The sequence below is a fragment of the Trachypithecus francoisi genome, unplaced genomic scaffold (assembly GCF_009764315.1).
Source record: "Trachypithecus francoisi isolate TF-2019V2 unplaced genomic scaffold, Tfra_2.0 Lachesis_group10, whole genome shotgun sequence".
Taxonomy (NCBI): domain Eukaryota; kingdom Metazoa; phylum Chordata; class Mammalia; order Primates; family Cercopithecidae; genus Trachypithecus; species Trachypithecus francoisi.
In genome coordinates this window covers 31,263,549-31,286,261 of record NW_022681455.1, presented here as the reverse complement: position 1 = coordinate 31,286,261, position 22,713 = coordinate 31,263,549, and the positions used below count along the sequence as shown (strand labels likewise).

The 22,713-nt window shown below is 47.5% G+C and overlaps 3 protein-coding genes and 1 pseudogene across 3 annotated transcripts in view; 1 reads left to right on the top strand and 3 right to left on the bottom strand.

Moving 5' to 3' along the window:
- The window catches only part of MICB (MHC class I polypeptide-related sequence B), a 280,866-nt gene extending 258,419 nt beyond the window's left edge, over positions 1–22,447 (bottom strand). The window contains exon 1 of the mRNA XM_033219639.1: positions 22,426–22,447. The gene's annotated coding sequence lies outside the window, so the exon portion shown is untranslated. The remainder of the gene's footprint in view (positions 1–22,425) is intronic.
- The window catches only part of LOC117088391 (class I histocompatibility antigen, Gogo-B*0102 alpha chain-like), a 173,254-nt gene that overhangs the window by 142,544 nt on the left and 7,997 nt on the right, over positions 1–22,713 (top strand). The gene's annotated exons all lie outside the window — the stretch shown is intronic.
- Positions 1,930–5,885, bottom strand: LOC117088385 (patr class I histocompatibility antigen, B-2 alpha chain-like). The gene is given in 10 exon segments (XM_033219634.1): positions 1,930–2,349; positions 2,513–2,532; positions 2,535–2,560; positions 2,667–2,699; positions 3,140–3,256; positions 3,361–3,636; positions 4,212–4,487; positions 4,733–5,002; positions 5,132–5,338; positions 5,650–5,885. Coding segments are annotated over 9 exon segments (1,308 nt in total). The 5' UTR covers positions 5,295–5,338; positions 5,650–5,885; the 3' UTR covers positions 1,930–2,222.
- On the bottom strand, positions 10,706–12,371 carry LOC117088410 (annotated as a pseudogene).

The following is a 22,713-nucleotide window of genomic DNA, read 5'->3' as shown; positions in this document are numbered from 1 at the left end:
CTGTCCTCTAACTCTTCATCCCACTCAGAGTAAAGGTCAGATCCGACCCCATTCCCCTCAAGCCCACCTGTGAAGGGGTGGCCTGCCCCTCCACACTTGTGAGTGTTTCTCATTAGGTGGAAGAAGAGACTTGAGAAAAGAAATGAGACACAGAGACAAAGTATAGAGAAAGAAAAGCGGGGCCCAGGGGACCGGCGCTCAGCTTACAGAGGACCCACGCCGGCACCGGTCTCTGAGTTCCCTTAGTATTTATTGATAATTATCTTTACCATCAAAAAGATAAGGGAGTAAATCAGCAGTAAGACATATAGATAAAGATTTTTGTGACCTGAATAAGTTCAAGGAAAATGCTGTGCCTTGAGATGCATATGCAAACATCTCCATAAACCTTTTAGCAGTATTGCTCCAGCAAATCCAACCTTATTCCTAAAAGCAGTTTTCTCTTTGCTCAGTAAACAAAGCACACAATGGGTTTTACACAGAGATGTTCCATTGCCCAGGGACTGGCAGGAGACAAATGTTTTTCTCTTACTTGAGATTAAGAGAATGGTGATGACCTTTAACCACAAGCAGCTTTTAGGCACTTGTTTAACAAACCACATTCTGTACAGCCCAAAATCCTTTAAACCTTAAGTCACCACAGCACATGTCTCTTGCAAGGACAAGGTTGGGGGTAGGGTCACAGATTAACAGCATCTCAAATACAGAACCAAATGGAGTCTCTTAAGTCTACTTCTTTCTATATAGACACAGTAACAGGCTGACCTCTCTTTTCCCCACACACCTGCTCTGGCTGCACCTCTGACCTCACCTCAGTTTCTCTGTCCAGCCCTCCTGGCCTCCTTGTTCTTCTGGGAACACAGACACCTTCCTGCCATAGTGCATTTGGACTGGAGGTTCCTCTGCCTGGAAAGAACTTCCCCAGACATCCTCATGTCCCTCAAATCCTTCCTCAAAGGTCACCTTTGCAACAAGGCACACACTGACTACCCAGCACAACAGCCACCTTCCCTGTCCCCACTGCCCACATCCTGGATCACCTGCCTCACAGCACTTACCACCTTCTAGCACTTTCCTTCCTTACTCTGGTTATAGCGTATCTATTGTCTGCCTCTTCCCACTGGAACATATGCTACAAAAGGCCAGAGACTTTTCTGATTTTACTTCAATGGTGTTCCCCAGATGCAGAACCATTCTGTCCCATGTCTGGCCAATGACAAAGGTCAGTTGAATGAATGATCACTGTAGAGCACCTCCCTATTCTAAAGGCAGTATCTTTATTAACATAGCCTTAGGCCAAATGCTGCTTTGTGGCAGGTACAGCACAAGGTCCCCTCACACTGAGATAGAGGCCGCCTATGTTTTTCTCAGCAGTGCTGCTTGTGTGTCCTCCCCCCATCCCTCTTTCTACAGCAACACCCCCCATGCCCCCCACCCCAGCACACTGCAGCTCACAACCAGGTTCTCTCTTCAGGAAAGAACAGTCCTTGATGATGGGTCCAATTTCACAGACAAACATAAGTCTAAATTAGACTCTGCTTTATAGATTCATGAGTTGGGATTGGATTCAGCACCAAGATCACTAGAACCAGGGCAGGGAGAGAGGGCAGGAGAGCAGAGCAGAACAGAAGCTCTAGAAGCAGGGCAGGAGGTGAATGGCTCTGAAAATTTGTCTCAGAATGCACAGAGACCCCCGTGTGCAGGGGCTGCCCTCGGTGATGTCTGAGCCTCTGTGGTCACAGCTCCCGCTGGACAAGTTTCCACTGAAGGGACAAGGACAATGGAGCAGTGAAGGTGACCCAGCTGAGGACTGACCACATAAAGCCCATGAAGAACTGAACAGCAACTAGGCACAGGCCCAGTCCACACTGGGCTCCTCACAGCCTTCTCCACCCCCACCTGCAACAGACTCAGCACAGTGAACATGCAGATTCTGGAAGGTTCTCAGGTCTTTATTTGCTCTCTCAAATTCTAGGAATTGACTTATTTAATTAATCCATCAACCTCTCATAGCAGATATTTGAGAAAACAAATTTATATTCAGATTCTTATTTTCAGTAGGGAAGTAAGAAGTTGCAGCTCAGTGCACATAAAGTTGAGACTGAGATGGAGACATCCAGCCCCACCTCTCTGGAACAGGAAAGATGACTGGGGAGGAAACACAGGTCAGCGTGGGAACAGGGGTCACGGTGGACACGGGGGTGGGCTGTCTCTCCACCTCCTCACATTATGCTAACAGGGATGCAGACACATTCAGATGCCTTTGCAGAAAGAGATGCCAGAGTCTCTTCAAAAGGGAGGCGTGAAGAAATCCTGCTTCTCAGTTCCACACAAGACAGTTGTCTCAGGCTACAGAAAACAAGTCATGAACAAAAAAATTCAAGTCAGTCATGGTAAGTGATGACACTCTGAACAGCCCATCACACACTCGAAACGTTACAATCAAAGAATCTCCATTACCGTGGCCTTTTCCCTCTGCCCCCCAACCCACTCTAGACTCCAAGAATCTCACCTTTTCAAGGTGTGAGAGACTCATCAGAGCCCTGGGCACTGTCGTTGGCTGGGGTAGAACAAAAACAGGAGCTGGTCAGAGCCCGCAGGAGACACAGGACAGGAGGAATTACGGGATGGGTGAGCTCCTCCACACTCCCACCCCCACCACTTACACGCAGCCTGAGAGTAGCTCCCTCCTTTTCCACCTGTGGGAAGAAAATGTCCTGTGAGGAGGCTGGGAGGAAGCAGGGTCATAAGATCTTAGAGGAACCTCCTAGTCTTGGACCCAAGAGAAATTTCCAGAACTATGACTACAGACCCAGGGCAGGATCAGCAAACAGGAGGAAAGCAGGTGTGTGTCCTGGACCAACTGCCCTCCTAAGGTCTGTCCTTAGCAGGGACCTTACCCTGACTCATGAATGCTGGAATCAGGACCCAATACCATAATCATCAAGGTGATACATCCGTCCTTCATTGTCACATGTGCTACACAAGAGAGTAGGTGCTGGCACACAGGGTCCCAGGCTGGGTTAGCCCCTGTGTGGATGCTGCTTCCCAGGAATGAGGCAGGGAACACTTCTACCTGGGGCTTGAAACCCCCAGAGGGACAAGAAAACCCAGACCCCACCCCTCACCCCTTCCCTACCTGAGCTCTTCCTCCTCCACATCACAGCAGCGACCACAGCTCCGGTGACCACAGCTGCTAGGACAGCCAGGCCAGCAACAATGCCCACGATGGGGATGGTGGACTGGGAAGATGGCTCTGGGAAAGGAGGGGAAGGTGAGGGGCCCTGACTCTGCTGAAGGGCTCCAGAAGGGCTCCTGCTTTCCCTGAGAAGAGACATGACCCCTCATCCCCCTCCTTACCCCATCTCAGGGTGAGGGGCTCCGGCAGCCCCTCATGCTGCACATGGCACGTGTATCTCTGCTCTTCTCCAGAAGGCACCACCACAGCTCCCCACTTCTGGAAGGTTCCATCTCCTCCTGGCCTGGTCTCCACAAGCTCAGTGTCCTGAGTTTGGTCCTCCCCATCCCGCTGCCAGGTCAGTGTGATCTCCGCAGGGTAGAAGCCCAGGGCCCAGCACCTCAGGGTGGCCTCATGGTCAGAGACGGGGTGGTGGGTCACGTGTGTCTTTGGGGGTTCTGATGGGAAGAGTCAGAAAATTCAGGGGCTTTGCATCTCTCATGGGACACCCCAGCAGCACCCATGTGACCACCCTGAGAATGAACAGGACACCTGGGGTGGGGAAGGGAGCACAGAAGCCAGACACCAGCCTGGACACAGGCACCTGGGATAATCTCCTATTCCTTGGAGAGTTCTAGACTCTGAGGGAGGAACAGCGACTTCTGGTCCTGACCTGAGTGGAGGCCGAGGGACTCAGAAAAGCTGGAATCAGACCTTCAAACGCATTTAGTGTGAGGCAGAGAACAAGGCCTGAGAGAAAAATTCACGGTGCCCAAGGCTGCTGCAGGGGTCAAAGGAGACCCCTGATCAGTATTCTAGGGACTGTCTTCCCCTCCATGTCCTCAGAGATGTCATCCCTTAATTGTCCTAGAGAGCAGAGGGGGCCCTCAGAGGAAATCAGGAAAACTCATGCCATTCTCCATTCAAGGGAGGGCGACATTCTAGCGCTGATGCCATTTTCCTCCCCTCCTCATGGGAGGCCATCCCGGGCGATCTAGAGGTGATGGGGAAGGCTCCCCACTGCCCCTGGTACCCGCGCGCTGCAGCGTCTCCTTCCCGTTCTCCAGGTATCTGCGGAGCCACTCCACGCACGTCCCCTCCAGGTAGGCTCTCAACTGCTCTGCCACACGGGCCGCCTCCCACTTGCGCTGGGTGTTCTGAGCCGCCATGTCCGCGGCGGTCCAGGAGCGCAGGTCCTCGTTCAGGGCGATGTAATCCTTGCCGTCGTAGGCGAACTGTTCATACCCGCGGAGGAGGCGCCCGTCGGGTCCCAGGTCGCAGCCGTACATCTTCTGGACGGTGTGAGACCCTGGCCCCGCCCCCGCGGTCAGCCCCGCCCACCGAGCCCCGCCCCGCCCCGACCAACCCCCGGGGATTTTGGCCTCAACTGAAAATGAAACCGGGTAAAGGCGCCTGGGGCTCTCCCCGGTCGAGGGTCTGGGCGGGTCCCGCGGCCTCGGGGCGGATCTCGGACCCGGAGACTCGGGGCCACCCGGGCCGTCCGTGGGGGATGGGGAGGGGTCGTGACCTGCGCCCCGGGCCGGGGTCACTCACCCGCCTCGCTCTGGTTGTAGTAGCCGCGCAGGTTCCGCAGGTTCAGTCGGTAGGCCTGTGCGTTGGCCTTGGCGATCCGTGTGTTCCGGTCCCAATATTCCGGCCCCTCCTGCTCCACCCACAGCGCCCGCGGCTCCATCCTCGGACTCTCGGCGTCGCTGTCGAACCGCACGAACTGCGTGTCGTCCACGTAGCCCACGGAGATGAAGCGGGGCTCCCCGCGGCCGGGCCGGGACACGGCGGTGTGGAAATACCTCATGGAGTGGGAGCCTGGGGGCGAGGAGAGGCTGAGACCCGCCCGACCCTCCTCCCCGCGCGGCTCCCCGGGTCCTGCGCCCCCGCCTGCGGTCCCTTTGCTCCTCCCCGCAGAGGCCATTTCCCTCCCGACCCCGCACTCACCGGCCCAGGTCTCGGTCAGGGCCAGGGCCCCCGAGAGCAGCAGGAGGAGGGTTCGGGGCGCCATGACCCGCATCTCGGCGTCTGAGGAGACTCTGAGCCCGGGTGGGTGCGTGGGGACTTTAGAACTGAGACCGCGGCGACGCTGATTGGCTTCTCTAGACATCCGACACCCAATGAGAGTGGGAACTGGGACGCGTCACGAGTATCCTGGAGGAAGGACCCGACACAGGTTGGGAGAAGAAGTGAAACTACTGGAGTGGGGAATCCCCAACTCTGCGCCTCCCCAATGCAGACAAGGCTCTCGGAGCCTGAGATCCTAAGAGCCACGTCCGGGACTTGGGACTTCGTCCTGATAGCTCTCCTACACAAAGCCTCTTTGTCACACTGTCTGCCTGAGTCCTGGACAAGGATCTGTCTGTGGAAACCAGGGAGAGACCCCCCAGGTTGAGCCCAGCCCCTTCCCCACTCGTCCTGGAATCCCCGACCCTGAACTGGACTCCCTGCCTCCCACTCCTTACCTCTCCCCTTGGACCTTTGTACAGGGAAACTCACCACGGGGAACTTGATGCCAGAGAGTGAGCTCGCCCTGGGAATGGAGGTGTAGAGACAGGGGTTTTCTCTCTAAACCTGGTGAAGTTTTGTCTGAAGGCACCACATAGAGATTCTCATAGAGACGAAGTTTCCTTTTTGTTTATTAATACAGTAGGTAGCACAATATTGGTAATCCCTGAATGATTAGAATTCCAATTTGTAAAAGACCTGTGTCAAAACAGCATTACAAAGCTCCTAAGTTTTACTTTCCCAGACTATGGATCTGTGGCTCTGGGTTGTTGCATTTAAAATTACCTTCATTCCTTAGCCCGAGTTTCCCTGTGTGAGTCCAGAACATCTCCTGAATACAAAGAAGCAGGGTTTGTTACTGTCTATTGCAACCGGGAGCCTGTAGTCATCACCTCAAAGTTGGGAGTGCTCCATGCAGACCCAATGCTCTTCACCGACGCTCAAGCACTGCCTGTTTTCCTGAACTCTGCACATCTAAGCAGTGTGCATATTTTATCTGGACACTTGGTATTTTTGTAACTCTTTTTTTTTTTATCATAAGGAGCCAATTAGTTTTTAGGAAGTCCAACAAAATGTATTGAATACCGAATGCAAAGAACCCCCTGCTAGGCTCTTCCAGTGCTTTAGAATTCTTTCCTCTCTCCTTTTCCTCACCTCCTGCTTCTCCAGCCCTTCTCTCTGCCCCTCTCATCCCTCACATCCCCCCTTCCCCTTAGTCCCCGCTACCCTGTCACTCCTGAATTGTGGCACTAACACTGTCCCTCACCTCCTGCCCGTGTCTGTTCTCCCCACAGTGCTCAGCGGTCCTGGTAACGTGAGCAAGGTGGTGTCATTTCTTCACTTACAATGGTTGAATTTTGGTCTACAATTTTGCTAATGTTTTCAATTTGTCTCATATCTTTTTGTTTCTGTTCCTCCTTTGCTACTTTCTTATGTGTCAAATAAACAGTTTTTAGTTTATAGTTTTAATTCTCCTAGTGGCTTTTAGCTATATTTCTTTACACTAGTTTTTTATTGTTGTAAGAATGGAAACCCAATTTCTTGACTTCTCACAGTGAAGTTCAGGTTCTATTAAACTACATCCGGCAAAATAAAGGATACTTGTAACAGTGTAGTTTCATTTAACCTACCATTATGCTATTACTGTTTTATATATTACATCAATCTATATTATAAACTCAATGATACAGTGTAATACTTTTTGTTTTAGACAAGCAGCCATATGTCTTCAGGAAATTAAGAAAATGAGTGTGAATGTGACATGTGTATGTGCATCATTCCTGTTGTTAATTGTTCCTTTTTGTGTATCTAGGTCACCATCTAGTATCATTTCCCTTCACCCTGAAGAACTTTCTTTAAGGCCGGGCGCGGTGGCTCAAGCCTGTAATCCCAGCACTTTGGGAGGCCGAGACGGGCGGATCACGAGGTCAGGAGATCGAGACCATCCTGGCTAACACGGTGAAACCCTGTCTCTACTAAAAAAATACAAAAAAACTACCGGGAGAGGTACCGGGCGCCTGTAGTCCCAGCTACTCCGGGAGGCTGAGGCAGGAGAATGGCGTGAACCCGGGAGGCGGAGCTTGCAGTGAGCTGAGATCCGGCCACTGCACTCCAGCCTGGGGGACAGAGCAAGACTCCGTCTCAAAAAAAAAGAACTTTCTGTAAAATTAAATATAGTACAGGATCCCTAGGAAATGAATTTTATGGTTTTGATGATCTAAAAATGTCTTTATTTTTGCCTCCCTTGCCCCCCCCCCCCCTTTTTTTTGCTTTAGGGCATTTACGTGTAATAAAATTCACCAGTTTTAGCTGCGGTTTTTGGTGAATATTGTAATTATTTATAGTCGTGTAACTACCACACTGCCCAGTACAGAAACACCGAATGCAGAGAACCCCCTGCCAGGCTCTTCCATGGCTTTGGAGTCCTTTCCCCTGCTCCTTGTCCTCACCTCCTGCTTCCCCAGCCCTTCCCTCTGCCCTCATCCCTCACACCCTCCAAGAATGAGATGGGCTGGGCACGAAGGGTTTTTGTTTGTTTGTTTGTTTTCTATGAATGAATGTAACTTTTTATTATGATAGAGTTGTTTTATTAAAGAAATAGATGAAAATGGTTAAGTAAAATCAAATGGCTCTAAAAGTCTTACAATGAAAGCAACAGTCCTGCCAGTTGTTCTTTCCAGAGACAAGCACTTTTCATTCTCTCAGTTTTTCCTTCTGGTAGTTGCCTTCATGGGTTTTTCCAAATTATTATTTTTTCAGTTTTTCAAGTGGGTGCATGTATTAATACATGTAATTTTTTTTTTTTTTTTTGAGACGGAGTCTTGCTCTGCCACCAGGCTGGAGTGCAGTGGCCGGATCTCAGCTCACTGCAAGCTCCGCCTCCCGGGTTTACGCCATTCTCCTGTCTCAGCCTCCGGAGTAGCTGGGACTACAGGCGCCCGCCACCTCGCCCGGCTAGTTTTTTGTATTTTAGTAGAGACGGGGTTTCACCGTGTTAGCCAGGATGGTCTCGATCTCCTGACCTCGTGATCCGCCCGTCTCGGCCTCCCAAAGTGCTGGGATTACAGGCTTGAGCCACCGCGCCGGCCAATACATGTAATTTTTAAAAGCCTCTTCTGTTTATAATGCATCCTAACAGTTCCCTGCCCCGTCCCTCCTAATCTTTCAAAGCAATGACTTTTAACTCTTTTAGCAATGTCTTCTTTCTCCTCACATAACTACTTAGTCATTTCTTGATTATTTTATACATTTTATAGTGATTTCTTGAATGACAGATGAGGATTTAGCTCTTACACCATCACTACCTTTACTTTTCCTCCCGTATTGTCCCAAAGTAGTTACCAGAGTTAGGGGCTAAGCAGTCACCACATCATTATGACTATGTACATATTGCTCATTGTTGAGAAAAACAGCGTAATATGCTCTTACTTCCTATCCTGTACTTCCTTCTGCCCTAGAATTAATGATTGCCTAACACCCTTCCCCTTGTTTTTTTCACTTTTGCTTTATCTTCAATGAACTTCTTTCCAAATGCCCCAAATCTGGCAATAACCTATTATTATTTTTAAGAGAAGGGAATCTCACTATGGTGGCCAGGCTGGTCTGGAAATGTTGGACTCAAGCCAACCTCTTGCTTTTAGCCTCCTGAGTAGCTGGGACTGCAGGCATGAGCCATTCCACCCAGCTAACCTATTAATATTTTTACTGTTTTTTTTTTTTTAAGCCAGCTCCATAGCTGGAATATTGCCTGTGTTGGATCCTATTTGCTGGATCCGTGTCATTCTCTGGTTTGTCTTCTCCTTCATTTTTCTGGAGTATTTTCTCCAATAGCTTCCCAAGAAAGGCTCCATGGAGGTAACCCCTGAGTCTTTGCTTGCCTAAAAATGTATTATTTTACCTTCACCCTTGATTATTTGGCTGAGTATAGATTTATCTGTTGAAAATAGCTTTCTTTCTAGAATTCTGAAGTCATGCTTCCATTGCTTTCAGCTTCTTTTTCAAGGCAGGGTCTCTTCTGTCACCCAGGCTGCAGTGCAGTGGCGCAATCACAACTCCCTGCAGCCGTGATCGCGCGGGCTCAGTTCATCCACCTCAGCCCCTGAGCAGATGGGACTACAGGTGGGCGCCACAATGCCCAGCCAACTTTTGTATTTTTTGTAGAGATGGGGCTTCACCATGTTGCCCAAGCTGGTCTCAAGGGATCTGCCTGTCTCTGCCTCCCAAAATGCTGAGCCAATGTGTTACAGGCGTGAGCCACTGTGCCTGGCCAGTTTTTCTTGTATTCTCTCTCTTCTTCCTTCATTTCTCAAAGGCATCTCAAACTCAGTAGGCCCAAAACCAAAGTCAAACTCCATCAGAATATCCTGCTACTTCCAACCTTAAAATATATCTTAAATCACAGTGTCTTACTACATGCAACCTTCTGGTTCAAACTACCATGATCCCTCACTTGAACTTAGAATTGGTTTTCCTGCTTCTGTATTTTTTAATCATAAAATATTTCAAATAAACCATGTGTGGCTTTATACTTTTTATTACATAAAAAGAATAAAGATCTGCCAGGTGCGGTGGCTCACGCCTGTAATCCCAGCACTTTGGGAGGCCGAGGCGGGCGTATCACTTGAGGTCAGGAGTTCGAGACCAGCCTGACCAACATGGTGAAACTTCGTCTCCACCAAAACCACAAAATTAGCTGGGTGTCGTGGTGCGCGCCTGTAGTCCCAGCTACTTGGGAGCCTGAGGCAGGAGAATCGCTTGAACCCGGGAAGTCGGAGGTTGCAGTGAGCTGAGGTCGCGCCATTGCACTTCGTCTGGGTAACAAGAGTGAAACTCTGCCAAAATATATATATATTATGAAGAGGTTATATACTTAAACATGGAATTGCTTTAAGTGTTTGCCATTCACTGTTCCCATGCATGCCAGAAGCTTCTTACTGCAAACACCTGGGACTTGCTATAGGGCAGCTGGAGTACGTTCCACCCACACACAGGACAGGGAGCTGACAACCAAGGAGTGGAGGATCAATACTCCAGCTTTCTCCCCTCTGTTCCCTGTATCTGAGCAGTATGGATCTTGTTACCAATGAGAACCTGCTCACTGACTTTAAACTGCTTTTCTTACCTTCTCAGTTCCATTTCTCCATACCTCAATTGATGATTTCTGGTAAGAGCTAGCAAATAAACTGCTTTCGCTGAAATTTCAGTCTTGGAACCTGCTTTGGGTTCCCCAAAAGACCGAGATATATTCATTTTCCCATCACTGAACTTCCAGGTTGCTTTCAATTTTTCACTGTTACAAACAGGGCTGCAACATTTGCCTACAAACCTCTAGATATATACGTAGGAAGATTTCGGTATTTTCCACTAGTGAAATTGCTCAGTTGGAAGGTATGTACATCTTCATCTTTAATAAATACTACCGACATTTGAAAAGCCCGACAATGTCAAGGACTGGCCAGAGTGCCACATGCGATGGGTGTGGAATGGCAGCTCACTGTAGCAGGTGGAGGACTCAGTTGGGGTCTTGGAGAGGCACTTAGTTATAGCAAGAATGTTTCATAAATGGTATCTGATATATTCAAGACTAGTGCGGCATAAAAACACGTTGCTTAGAAATAATTATTCATAGATCCAAAGTCAACAAAAGTCTTTTTCTTCTAGTGTAAAAATACATGATTTTTTCCAGAGGGAGGGAAACAACTTAAAATAAACCAGAAAACACCTTCATATTAATAATTCTTCTCATATACTTCAAATTTGAACTTAATTTCTTTCTCCTCCTGGACATCAGAGAGAACACCTGGGTATTCTGGCAGAAGTTTATATTTTTCCAAATCAATTTCTGGAAAAACTGTGTCACTTTCAAAGTCCCGCATGATCCTTGTCACAAATAGTTTAAGATGGCCTGGGTGATTCATGGCTTCCTTATAAACAGAACTGCCACCAACTATCCAAATCATCTCTACTTTATTTGCTAATTCTGGTTGTTCAGTAAGTTTTAAGATATCATCCAGACTTCTGGCAAGAGAATGAGCTCCTTGTGGAGGTTCCTTGAGTTCTCTGCTGAGAACTAAATTAATTCTATCCTTTAAAGGTCGATTCTTCTCAGGAATGGAGAACCAGATCTTCCTACACGTAACACTAGATTCTGTTTACCTTCTCCTGAAGAGTTTGTGTCATTCTCTGGAAACACCTAAATTCATTCCTGAGCGGTGGCCAGGGCAGGTCCCGTTCTTGCTAATGCCCATGTTCTGGGACACAGCGACGATGCAGTTTAGCAAACAAACCATGACAGCAGCGGTGAGCACCTCCGAGCCCGCTCGCTACACCAGAACGCGCGGCCAAGATTGGCCGGAAGGTTTTTACTCTGAACCTGGAGGATGAGCAATGACATCCCTCTCTCCACCTCAAAGCTCGTCCTGAGCAGTCACCTCCTGGGAGCAGGGGCAGCGCAGCAGCGCCCCCTGGTGGTCCATGTGCTTCCTTTTGCAGATCACTCACAGCCCTGAGACCCTCCTCACCTTTCCGTGCACCTGGGATTTCTTCACTGGACACCAGCCTGAGTCAAGTTTCCTGTAAAGCAAAGAAGCGCACAGGGCTTGCTCATGGAGTCCCTGCACAAAGTGGCCGTGGTGGCTGCGATGGACACTGCATGGGCACAGCAATTGAGGCGCCACTCACCAAGGCTGACCTGGCAGCTGCCACTGCTGAGGGCTCAGCCAACGTAAAGCAGCTGTTTTATTTTGGACGGAGAAATAAAACAGGGAATGGTAATTAAGAATGAAATAACATCATGATAGATAAATATGCCACTAAAGATATAGTAGCAGTTTAAATAATTTTGAGACTATGAACAAGATTATGTCAATGGGGAGAACTTATTATGAGTAGAGAAAGCTGGAGGATTGCTCCTCCCCTCCTTGGTTGTTAGCTCCCTGTCCTGTGTGTGGGTGGAACGTGCTCCAGCTGCTCTATAGCAAAAGATGGTGGGGGAGGAATGGTGTCATCTCCACCTTTGGCGAGATCCATGTCACCGTGTTCAGGGGAAGGGCCATGAACTCCCCATGCAGAGAGGAGGCTGTGGCTGTGAAGGTGCCTGTGGGAGAGGTGAGGAGCCGCTCCCTCTACACTGATGGCCAAGAGCCTGCAGATGGCGGGGAAGGCTTCTCCTCAGCTGTGTCCTATCAGGTTTTTCCAAGAGTCAAGGAGTAGACCTGCATATTGCCTCTGCTGATGTGAGCTGCACACACACCTAGAAGTGAGGTCACCCTGCTGGGGGTCCTGGGTCTGCTGGTTGTTCTGGGTGCTCAGAGGGAAGATGGGGAGGGGGCTTTGTGGAAAACAGTAACCATACTCTATCAATTATTTTTTCCTTAACCTTTGTGTCATAAAATAAAATGTAGGACTCCATAAGGAAAAAGAAACTGTCTAAAATTTGTGTCCTTGAATAAAAAGTGAACACCCATTAACCACCAGGGATAGACGTTTGTGGAGCAAACCAGAAGCCCCATCATTTGCCCCAGCTCAGCAGTAAACTCTTTCCTCCCCCAAATGAAAATACATCCTGACTTTCATGATCATCACTTCTTTGTTCTATTTTATATTTTTATCATCCAAAATTATAATTTAGTTTTACCTTTAGAAATATGCTTTTGTTCTCTTTTATTCTATAGATTCTTTCTTGAAATTTATATTGTGTGGTAGAGCTTCCCATAGTGTGCATTTTGCTGATTGCTCCCCAAGCCATTGTTTAATATGTGTTTTTATTATCTGTATTGCCTCTAAATTGGTAATTGGCTATGGAGGTTAGCTTATATTCAGGCTTGGTTTCTTTGTCACTTGTACTTGTTTGATGGTGCTGTATTGTGTTCTTCCATCAAGAGGAAGACCCTGACATTAGTTTTTTGTTTTATTGTGTTGTTAATTGCCATTGCTGTTCAATGGTTAAATCCGTTAACTCATGATGGTTTGCAAAAGAGTTATTATAGTCTCGGTCTCTCATTCCTTCCTTATTTATTATCCGAATAATTTCTAAGTAAGAGATTCACGCTCCTCTACTGTTTGTTTACTACTAGAAATTTGTTAACCAGAGACTAAGCCAAGCATCTACTCACCTATGACCCAGCAATAGCACTCTTAGTTATCAACCAGTAGAAATGCTTGTATGTGTGTGCCAAAATATATGAAAATATTATTCATAGCAGCACGACTTGTAAAATCTGGATACAACACAGTTGTCTATCAATAGTGAAGGGACAGGAAATATGAGCTATTTATAAAGTGGGAAAACATCAAGACCACATCTCAAAAGCAACAACAACAAAAAAATCCTCGTTTGCTTGTGGTGATCGCCTGAGTCCATGAAATAAGTAGACATTGGGGCCTTAGCAATGCAGAGATAGGTGGAATCAAGACATATTCCTCTTGCATTCCACATATCACAGGCACAAAATACACATAAGAAGGGCTTTCTTTAACAAAAAAGAGAGATAGCATATGGCTATGTGGCAGATTCTTTTATGAGAAGACCTTGAAAATACATAGCTGGCAAGTTAGACTGAAACCATTAGCCCCAGGAAGCAGCAAATGGGTCTTGGCAGGAATAGATCCTCACCCTGGAGTGGTCTTTGTTCAGCCAGTGGTAGGTGTGTTACCAAACTAAACTGGGGTCCACTCACCTGGGATGTTGCAGTAAAAGCAAACATCCACACTGAGACTATAGTGGAAGAAAGGAGGGCATTTATGTGCAGGGCGCCAAACAAGGAGAATCGGGCAACTCACACTTAAGTCCCACCCTTTTTGATGGCTCACAAACAAGGATTTTTAAAGGCAGGGGCAAATTTCAGGAAAGCAGAGTTACAGGCAACATCATAAATCAATGCATAGAAGTGATACACTGCTTCGGCCTTAAAAGGTGGAAAATCCTCATGAGGGAGCTTACAGGTCTTAGGTAGATTTAAAGATTCTCTGATTTGTGATAGACAAGGAAGCAAAGCTTCCTTACACAGCTAGGGGGAGTAGAGAGGAATATTCAGGTCTGGCCTGTGGCCTTGACTCTCTCCAGTCCCTCAGGAAGAAATTTAGAACAAAGAACGGCGGTCAGAGTTCAGTCCTCAGTTTCCCCTTTATAAGGTCTCCCTGTCAGTGGATCTATTAGGTGGGATCCCATGTTTCTGAAAAACAACTCAGGGACATATGTTAAGATGTTATTTTTAGTTTCTGTTGAGAATCAAACATCTTGTGACTCTAACTTCCTTGGCTATTGTTTTAAGCTATCATTACCTTCTTGTTTATAACGTCACTCACTTACTTTTTCGGGCTGGCTAGGTGCCTGGAATTTCTCTTGAAGGAACTGAAGGTTTTTCTTTATTTCCAGGTTGGGAGGCCCTGGCAGGCTTCTAAGAGAGGTTCCTCCTTTATCTCAGATGCAAATGCTCAGAGTACTACAAAGAACTTGAATGGGAGGTACTGCAACCATGTGGACCACTGAGTCATATTTCTTTACACCGGAAAATGCACCTGCTCAAAATGTCCAACAATGGTCAGAGAGACATCCTCCTCAAACGAAGAGTTCCATAGAGAATTAAAATAGCCAGTTGAAACATTGGGTGTATAAAGCAAGAGTGGGGAAACAAGCACGAAGGGTGGGCTTATACACCTTCATGAGTGTGCTCACACTTGACTTGAGAGTATCCTCTCTTTCCTGGTGGATCAGGGGAAGGTGCTGGTGTGATCTACATAAATATTCCTTCCCATGGTGGGAGGACACTGGAATAATGACTGTAATTCACCTCAACTTGCTTTTCTCGTCCCTGATGCAGTGGTCCCAGGACTAGGGATGCAAATAAAGTCCAGAAACAGGAATTATTCCTAAGCAAGAAACTGTAAGTATATTTTATGTCCTTTATGTAATAATTCCTAAGGGCCTGGAGAAGTAGGCTGTGCCTTCACTGCATCTGGCAAAGTTGGGGCTAACACTGAATACAGCTGTATTGCCTGGGGTCAGATAGCCACCCAGTTCTCTACCTGCATAACCCTACCCTCTATGAACTGGAATGGATGATGCGAGACAATTGCTAGAACAGTATTGGTCCCTGCAGTCCAAGCCAGCACAGCAGCAGAGCCTAGTGTTCCTTCCAAATTTGTAATGTTTAGTATAAATGAAGAGAAGGAGAAATAGTAGCTGAGGGTAAATGAATGAATAAATGGGTTATGTAATGAGGAAAATCCAATGTTACATGAACTACTCGAAAGAGGTGTAAGTAAGAGAGAGTATTGTCTCTTAGCTCGATTTCACCAGATGCCTGAAAGGGTGCAGCCATATGTTGCTGAGACTATTCCTGTTTTTGGACTGCACTGGGATAATTGTTAATGACCAAAGAGGATTCTGGTAATGTGCCAGGATCTTTTCACTGTTATGATTCTTCTGGTATAGGAGATCTGTGATTGGCCAGGCACAGTGGCTCATGCTTGTAATTCCGTCAGTTTGGGAGGCAATGGTAGGAACATCATTTAAGGTCAGGATTTGAGACCAGCCTCTGCAAAATAGTGAGACCCATTCCTATAAAATATTTAAAAATTAGTTGGATATGGTAGTGTGCACCTGTAATGCTATCTACTCAGGAGGCCGAGGCAGAAGGATCACTTGAGTCCAGGAATTCGAGGTTACAGTGAGCTATGATTGTGCCACTGCATTCTATCCTGAGCAACAGAGCAAGAGATTAACTCTAAAATAAAATAACAAATATTATAAGAAGAGATAATGTGGTCAAAACCAGGGTGTGATCTGTGGTCCAATAAACATATTTGGTCTTTGTCCCTGTTTCCTGACAACCAGGTTCTAAAACATTTGCAATCTCCTCAGTGATAAACATGACTTCAATATGGCAATGAGATGACTGTGGGGTGAGGGGCTCCTAGATAGCTTCAGAATGGGGGCTGGTTGCCAGAAACACGAAGCTGTGATTAGAGGATTGGAACTTTTAGCCCCATCCCTAAAGTCTGGGAAGGAAAGAGAGGCTCGAGGTTGAGTTCAGTCACACAATGGCCAGTGATTTAATTAATCTTGCCAAACAATGAAATTTACATAGAAACCTCTTCTCCATGGGGACAGAGGCTCCTGTGCTCAGAGCCCTTCCAGACCTCACCCTGTGCACCTCTTCATCTGGTTGCTCATTTGTATCCTTTATAAGTGCTATGGTTTGAATGTTTCCCCAAAAAAGCATCTGTTGGATATTTCATCCCAAATGCAACATTTTTAAGAAATGGGACCTTTGAGAGGTGATTGGACCATCAGAGCTCTGCCTTCATTAATGGATTAAGGCTCATCATAAAAGGACCTGAGGCTGTCAGTTTGACCTCCTTTTCCCCCTACCTCTCACCCTCTCTTGCCCTTTTGTTTTCTACCAGATACAGTCCCTTGATCTGGGAATTCCCATCCTTGACACCATGAATGAAACAAATTTCTGTTTGTTATAAGTTATCCAGTCTCAGGTGTTCTGCTATAGTGGCATAATTTAAACCAGGGGTCCCTAACCCCCGGGCTGCGGACTGGTACAAGTTTCTGGCCTGGTAGGAACCAGACCGCACAGCAGGAGGTGATCGATGGGCGAGAGAGCATGAGCATGACCACCAGAGTTCCGCCTCCTGTCAGATCAGTGGCCGAATTAGATTCTCATAGAAGCACGAACCCTATTGTGAGCTCTGCATGCGAGAGATGTAGGTTGCATGCTCCTTATGAAAGACTAATGCCTGATCATCTGAGGTGCAACAGTTTCATCCAAAACCATTTCCCTCTGCCTTCCGCCACCTCCACTGGTCCATGGAAAAACTGTCTTCCGTGAAACCGGTCTCGGGTGCCAAAAAGGTGGGGATTTAAGCTATAAAAAAAAAAAACTGCAATACTGAGTGTGAAAGGAAAGTAAAATTTCAGGACTCCAAATTCACTATACCAAAGGGAAAAGTTAAGTTTGGAGACTGAGTGATGGAAAAACTGCCTTTCTTTTGTTCCTAAACAAATAACTGCGAAGATAGAAGACCCCATATCTCCCCAGGTGGCCTCCCTCACAAACTGCTCACAAGATAATTCCTTGTGGGCCCCAACATCTTTACTCTAAAACGGAGTTTTGTTGAATTTCCCGACAGTGTAAATTAACAGCTTATCTTCACAGGTACAGGACAAAGACAAGACTGGACATCATCCCTTCACCACCCACCCGGTGACTTTTCTACCCAACGTTTACTTTATCTTATGGAAAATGCAGATGTACTGAGCACAAGATGAGTGCATAGTTGACTGTTTTTTTCCTCTCCTGGCTGCTCTTTCCCCTATAAATATTGCAGTCCTCAAAACCCTGTTAGGAAAAAGCATGGGCCACAGATGCTACAATGATTTGTGTCTCTGTTTCCAAGGTGCATCTTCACCTCGGCAAAATAAACTTCTAAACTGACTGAGACCTGTCTCAGACGTTTTTTGGTTTACATGACTATAGCAACGTCCTGAGTTCTTTGAGTTAGTTTAAGAATTATCAGTCCTTGGGAGGTGAGAGACCCCTGACTTTGCAGCCATGATAGACAGAAGTGCAGGTAACCTGGCACCCAATACTTGTGACTTGCATCTGAAGTGAGGACAGACTTGTGGGACTGAGCCCTTAAACCTGTGGAGCCCGAGGTGAACTCCAGGTAGTTAGTGTCAGAATGGAGTCGAACTCTAGGACTCCCAGCTGCTGTTGGAGAATCAGAAAGTTATTTGGGTGGAGGAAAACCCCATCACCATCCCACAGAGAGAAACTTAGAGTAAGAGTAAGCAAGCACACCTCTATCTTTTTGGTCCCAGAGGAAAAGATAAACAAAATGTAAGCATTTACTTCATGTCCCTAATCTATTAAACACAGGTTACTACCAGCTGTTCATTGTCCAGACGTGGAGTGGTCCTACCTCTAACCTAGAAGTTAGGATTTTTTAGGCCTTTGAGGGTGTCATATAAAAACTAATAAATGTTAGAGATTCTCTCCCCAGAAATATTTCCACACACAAGAAAATATAGATATTAATATAAAACATTGGTGTGGACCCAGAATCTCTGAGGTCTTACAAACCTGGGTGTTTTAATCCTAGTAAGAGACAATGCTGGGGAAAGCTGTTTGAATAATCATTTCATCATCACACAATGCCACTCCAATAATCTAGACTATAAACTGGGATAGACAAAAACTTGATGTAATAATCTATCCTCAAGGGAATGGGTGGAAATATGTTATTTATTAGTCACTGGTTCATTCAGCCACTCTGCGTGCCTACCAGGTACCAGGTAAAGTTCTCTTCCTGGATCACTGCTCCAATAATTAAAATTTGTCACTTTTCCCCACCCCTCACACTCCAGCACTTGAACCCTCTTACTACACCAGAATTCCACACTGTCAATGAACAGAGTCAAACTCGGTAACATATTTGAAGAGATTAATTCTGAGCCAAAAATGAGGGACCACAGCCCATGACACAGTCCTCAGGAGACCCTGAGAACATGTGCTCAAGGTGGTTGGGGCACAGGTTGGTTTTATACATTTTAGGAACATATGAGACATCAATAAGCTATACATTGTTTCGATCCAGAAAGTTGGGACAATTTGAAGCAAGCAAGGGTTGTGGGGTAGTGCTTCTGGGTTATAAGTAGATTTTTAATTTTTCTGATTGGCAATTGGTTGAGTTACTATCAATAGAAAGGAACGTCTGGGTTATGATAAGAGGTTGTGGAGTCCAAAATTTTCTCATGCAGATGACGCCTCCAGGTGCCAGGCTTCAGAGAGAATAGATTGTAAATGTTTCTGATCAGATTGAAGGTCTGTGTTGGTGGCAAATGCTGGTCAGCTTTTCCTGAATTCCAAAAGGGAAGAGGGCATAATGAGGCATGTTCAACACCTGCTTCCCATGGTGGCCTCAGCCAGTCTTTCAGGTTAACTTTTGAGCACCCTGGCTGAGGGTGTCAATTGAGATGGTTAGGAGAGGGTGGCTTTGATGTTTATTTTTGGTTTACAACATGCAAAATGTTGAGAGGAGACAGACACCACCTCCCTCCTTGGAAGAGGACAACACTCCAGTCACCCCTGCAGTTGATCATGGACATGAGTCTTAAGCTCCACCAGTCCGATGACCACCTGCTGAAGAGGTGTCATTGTCTCCTAGGTAAATACTAAGGGTGTGTCATCTCACACCAAGAAGATAAGGACACTGACACACGAGGAGTGAGTTTAGGAGCAAAGGGTTTAATAGGCAAAAGAAAGACAAAGGGGAACAGCTCTCTTCTTGTGAGAGAGAGGGGCACCCAAAAGGGAATTCTGGCCTGGAATGGGAGTGCATCGGATTTTACAGGCAGGCTTGAGGAGATGGTGTCTGATTTATGTAGGGCCCACAGGTTGGTTGGACCAGGTGTGATATTTACATAGTGCAAGTGGAAGGCTGTTCACCCACCCTCATCCTATTATGCAAATGGCTTGCCACTTGGCCGATGCCATGTTGTCTGCTCCTTACTGTAAGGAAGGAGCCTGGCAAAGAGAAGGGAAGATGGAGTCGCCATTGTGAACATGCCCAGTCCCAGGTGTCCGATTCCTATTGGCACAGCTGCCGGCATTCACCCGTGCAAGCTTCCAGCTTACTTGTCTGTATCTGAAGCTTGATATTACAGGCTGCTCCTTGTTAGAAAAGAAAATAATTTGGAGCCTGCTTTTCATTAAAAGCCTTCCATACCCTCACTACCTGTCTAAATAATTTCTTCTTAACTCCTATATCACTGCCAGCCTCTGAGCCAGAATGAGGTGACAGAGAGGCTGGGACTGTGCAGAAAACATTTTAGTAAAGATGGCTGAGTGGCAGTAGTGATGTCCAATTTCCAGGTGCAGCAGTGACATCTGTCCTGGCCTCGGGGTCCAGTGTCCAGCACCAGGGTGTCAGAGGTGTGAGCAGTGGCGTCTGTGCTCAGCAGTAGGGGCAGTTGTTCCTAGGAGGGACCTGATCCAGGGTGGGCTGTGGATTCTGTTCCTGGATGTGTAGTTTCCAGCCTGCTTCTGTGGCCTTCCCCACAATAAAACTAGTCCCAATACCAGATATACGACTTTATGTGTACATTACAGAAATTTGGTTCCATGGTTTGCTCCAAGAAGTGAGTGGGAAATGAGTCTGTGGGCGGGTGTCAGAGAGCCGCATTCACAGGTGTTCCTTGTGCGAGAGCCACATCCTGAATTCCCTACCTGGCGTTTACCCCATGGTGGAGAGAACAACAGGGAATGTCACATCTCATAACTGATGATACACATCCTCCCTTTTCTTTCTGTGAGAAAAATCCTCTTTTAAACAGGGTTTGAAAACCCACCCCACCCACCCACCCTGGGCACTCTCTGATCTCAGTGGTTCCCAATCTGGCTGAGCAACAGGATTGCTGGCGGGAGCTTAGAAAATACTCAGGCCACTCCCCAGAACCCCTGTCTCAGAGTATTACGCACAAGACCAAGGAATCGTTTATATAACAAGCCCTAGAGGTGAGGCTGATGCTCAGACATGTGGGATCCTGGTGTTCTTGATACTCCAAGTGTAAGCTGGAGAACAGCAACATGAACTCCAGCCTTGTCATAAATACAGAATCTGTAGCTCGACTCCAGACTTCCTGGATCTCAGCACCACGTCCGGGTGATCCCTGTACACATGGAAGTTCCTTGTCTAAGTGTCCTCTAGACTTGGGGTCAGAACTGTGCAGTCTGCTCGGGGTGTGGTCTGATCACATCCTTTACAACTGGAGGTCCAGGGTTCAGTCCTTGCCCTCATTCTTTTCCACAGTCAATCACTCCCTTGGTGCCCACCCCCCCAGCACACTGCAGCTCACAACCAGGTTCTCTCTTCAGGAAAGAACAGTCCTTGATGATATGTCCAATTTCACAGACAAACATAAGTCTAAATTAGACTCTGCTCTATAGATTCATCAGTTCGAATTGGATTCAGCACCAAGATCACGAGATCCAGGGCAGGGAGAGAGGGCAGGAGAGTAGAGCAGAAGAGAAGCTCTAGAAGCAGGGCAGGAGGTGAATGGCTCTGAACATTTGTCTCAGAATGCAGAGGCCCCCGTGTGCAGGGGCCGCCCTCGGTGATGTCTGAGACTCTGTGGTCACAGCTCCCGCTGGACAAGTTTCCACTGAAGGGACGAGGACGACGGGGCAGTGAAGGTGACCCAGCTGAGGACTGACCACATAAAGTCCATGAAGAACTGAACAGCAACTAGGCGCAGGCCCAGTCCACACTGGGCTCCTCACTGCCTTCTCCACCCCCACTTGCAACAGACTCAGCACAGCGAACATGCAGATTCTGGAAGGTTCTCAGGTCTTTATTTGCTCTCTCAAATTCTAGGGTTTACTTATTTAATTAATCCATCAACCTCTCATAGCAGATATTTGAGAAAACAAATTTATATTCAGATCCTTATTTTCAGTAGGGAAGTAAGAAGTTGCAGCTCGGTGCACATAAAGTTGAGACAGAGATGGAGACATCCAGCCCCACCTCTCTGGAACAGGAAAGATGCCTGGGGAGGAAACACTGGTCAGCATGGGAACCAGAGGTCAGGGTGGACACAGGAGTGGGTGTCTCTCCACCTCCTCACATTATGCTAACAGGGATGCAGACACATTCAGATGCCTTTGCAGAAAAGATGCCAGAGTCTCTTGAAGTCACAAAAGGAGGAGTGAAGAAATCCTGCATCTCAGTCCCACACAAGACAGTTGTCTCAGGCTATAGAAACAACAGTCACGAACAAATTCAAGTCAGTCATGGTAAGTGATGACACTCTGAACAGCCCACACACACTTGAAACGTCCAAATCAAAGAATCTCCATTACTCAGGCCTTCCCTCTGGCCCCCGCCCCCCACTCTAGACCCCAAGAATCTCACCTTTTCAAGCCGTGAGAGACAATCAGAGCCCTGGGCACTGTCGCTGGCTGGGGTAGAACAAAAACAGGAGCTGGTCAGAGCCCGCAGGAGACACAGGACAGGAGGAATTACGGGATGGGTGAGCTCCTCCACACTCCCACCCCCACCACTTACACGCAGCCTGAAAGTAGCTCCCTCCTTTTCCACCTGTGGGAAGAAAATGTCCTGTGAGGAGGCTGGGAGGAAGCAGGGTCATAAGGTCCTGCGCCCCCGCCTGCGGTCCCCTCGCTCCTCCCGCCGAGGCCATTTCCCTCCAGACCCCGCATCACCGGCCCAGGTCTCTGTCAGGGCCAGGGCCGCCGAGAGCAGCAGGAAGAAGGTTCGCAGCCCCATGACCCGCATCTCGGGTCTGAGGAGACTCTGAGCCCGGTTGGGTGCGTGGGGAACTTTAGAACTGAGACCACGGCGACGCTGATTGGCTTCTCTAGACATCCGACACCAATGATAGTGGGAACTGGGGACGCGTCACCTGTATCCTTGAAGAAGGACCCGACACCTGTTGGGAGAAGTGAAACTAGGGGAGTGGGGAATCCCAACTCTGCGCCTCCCAATGCAGA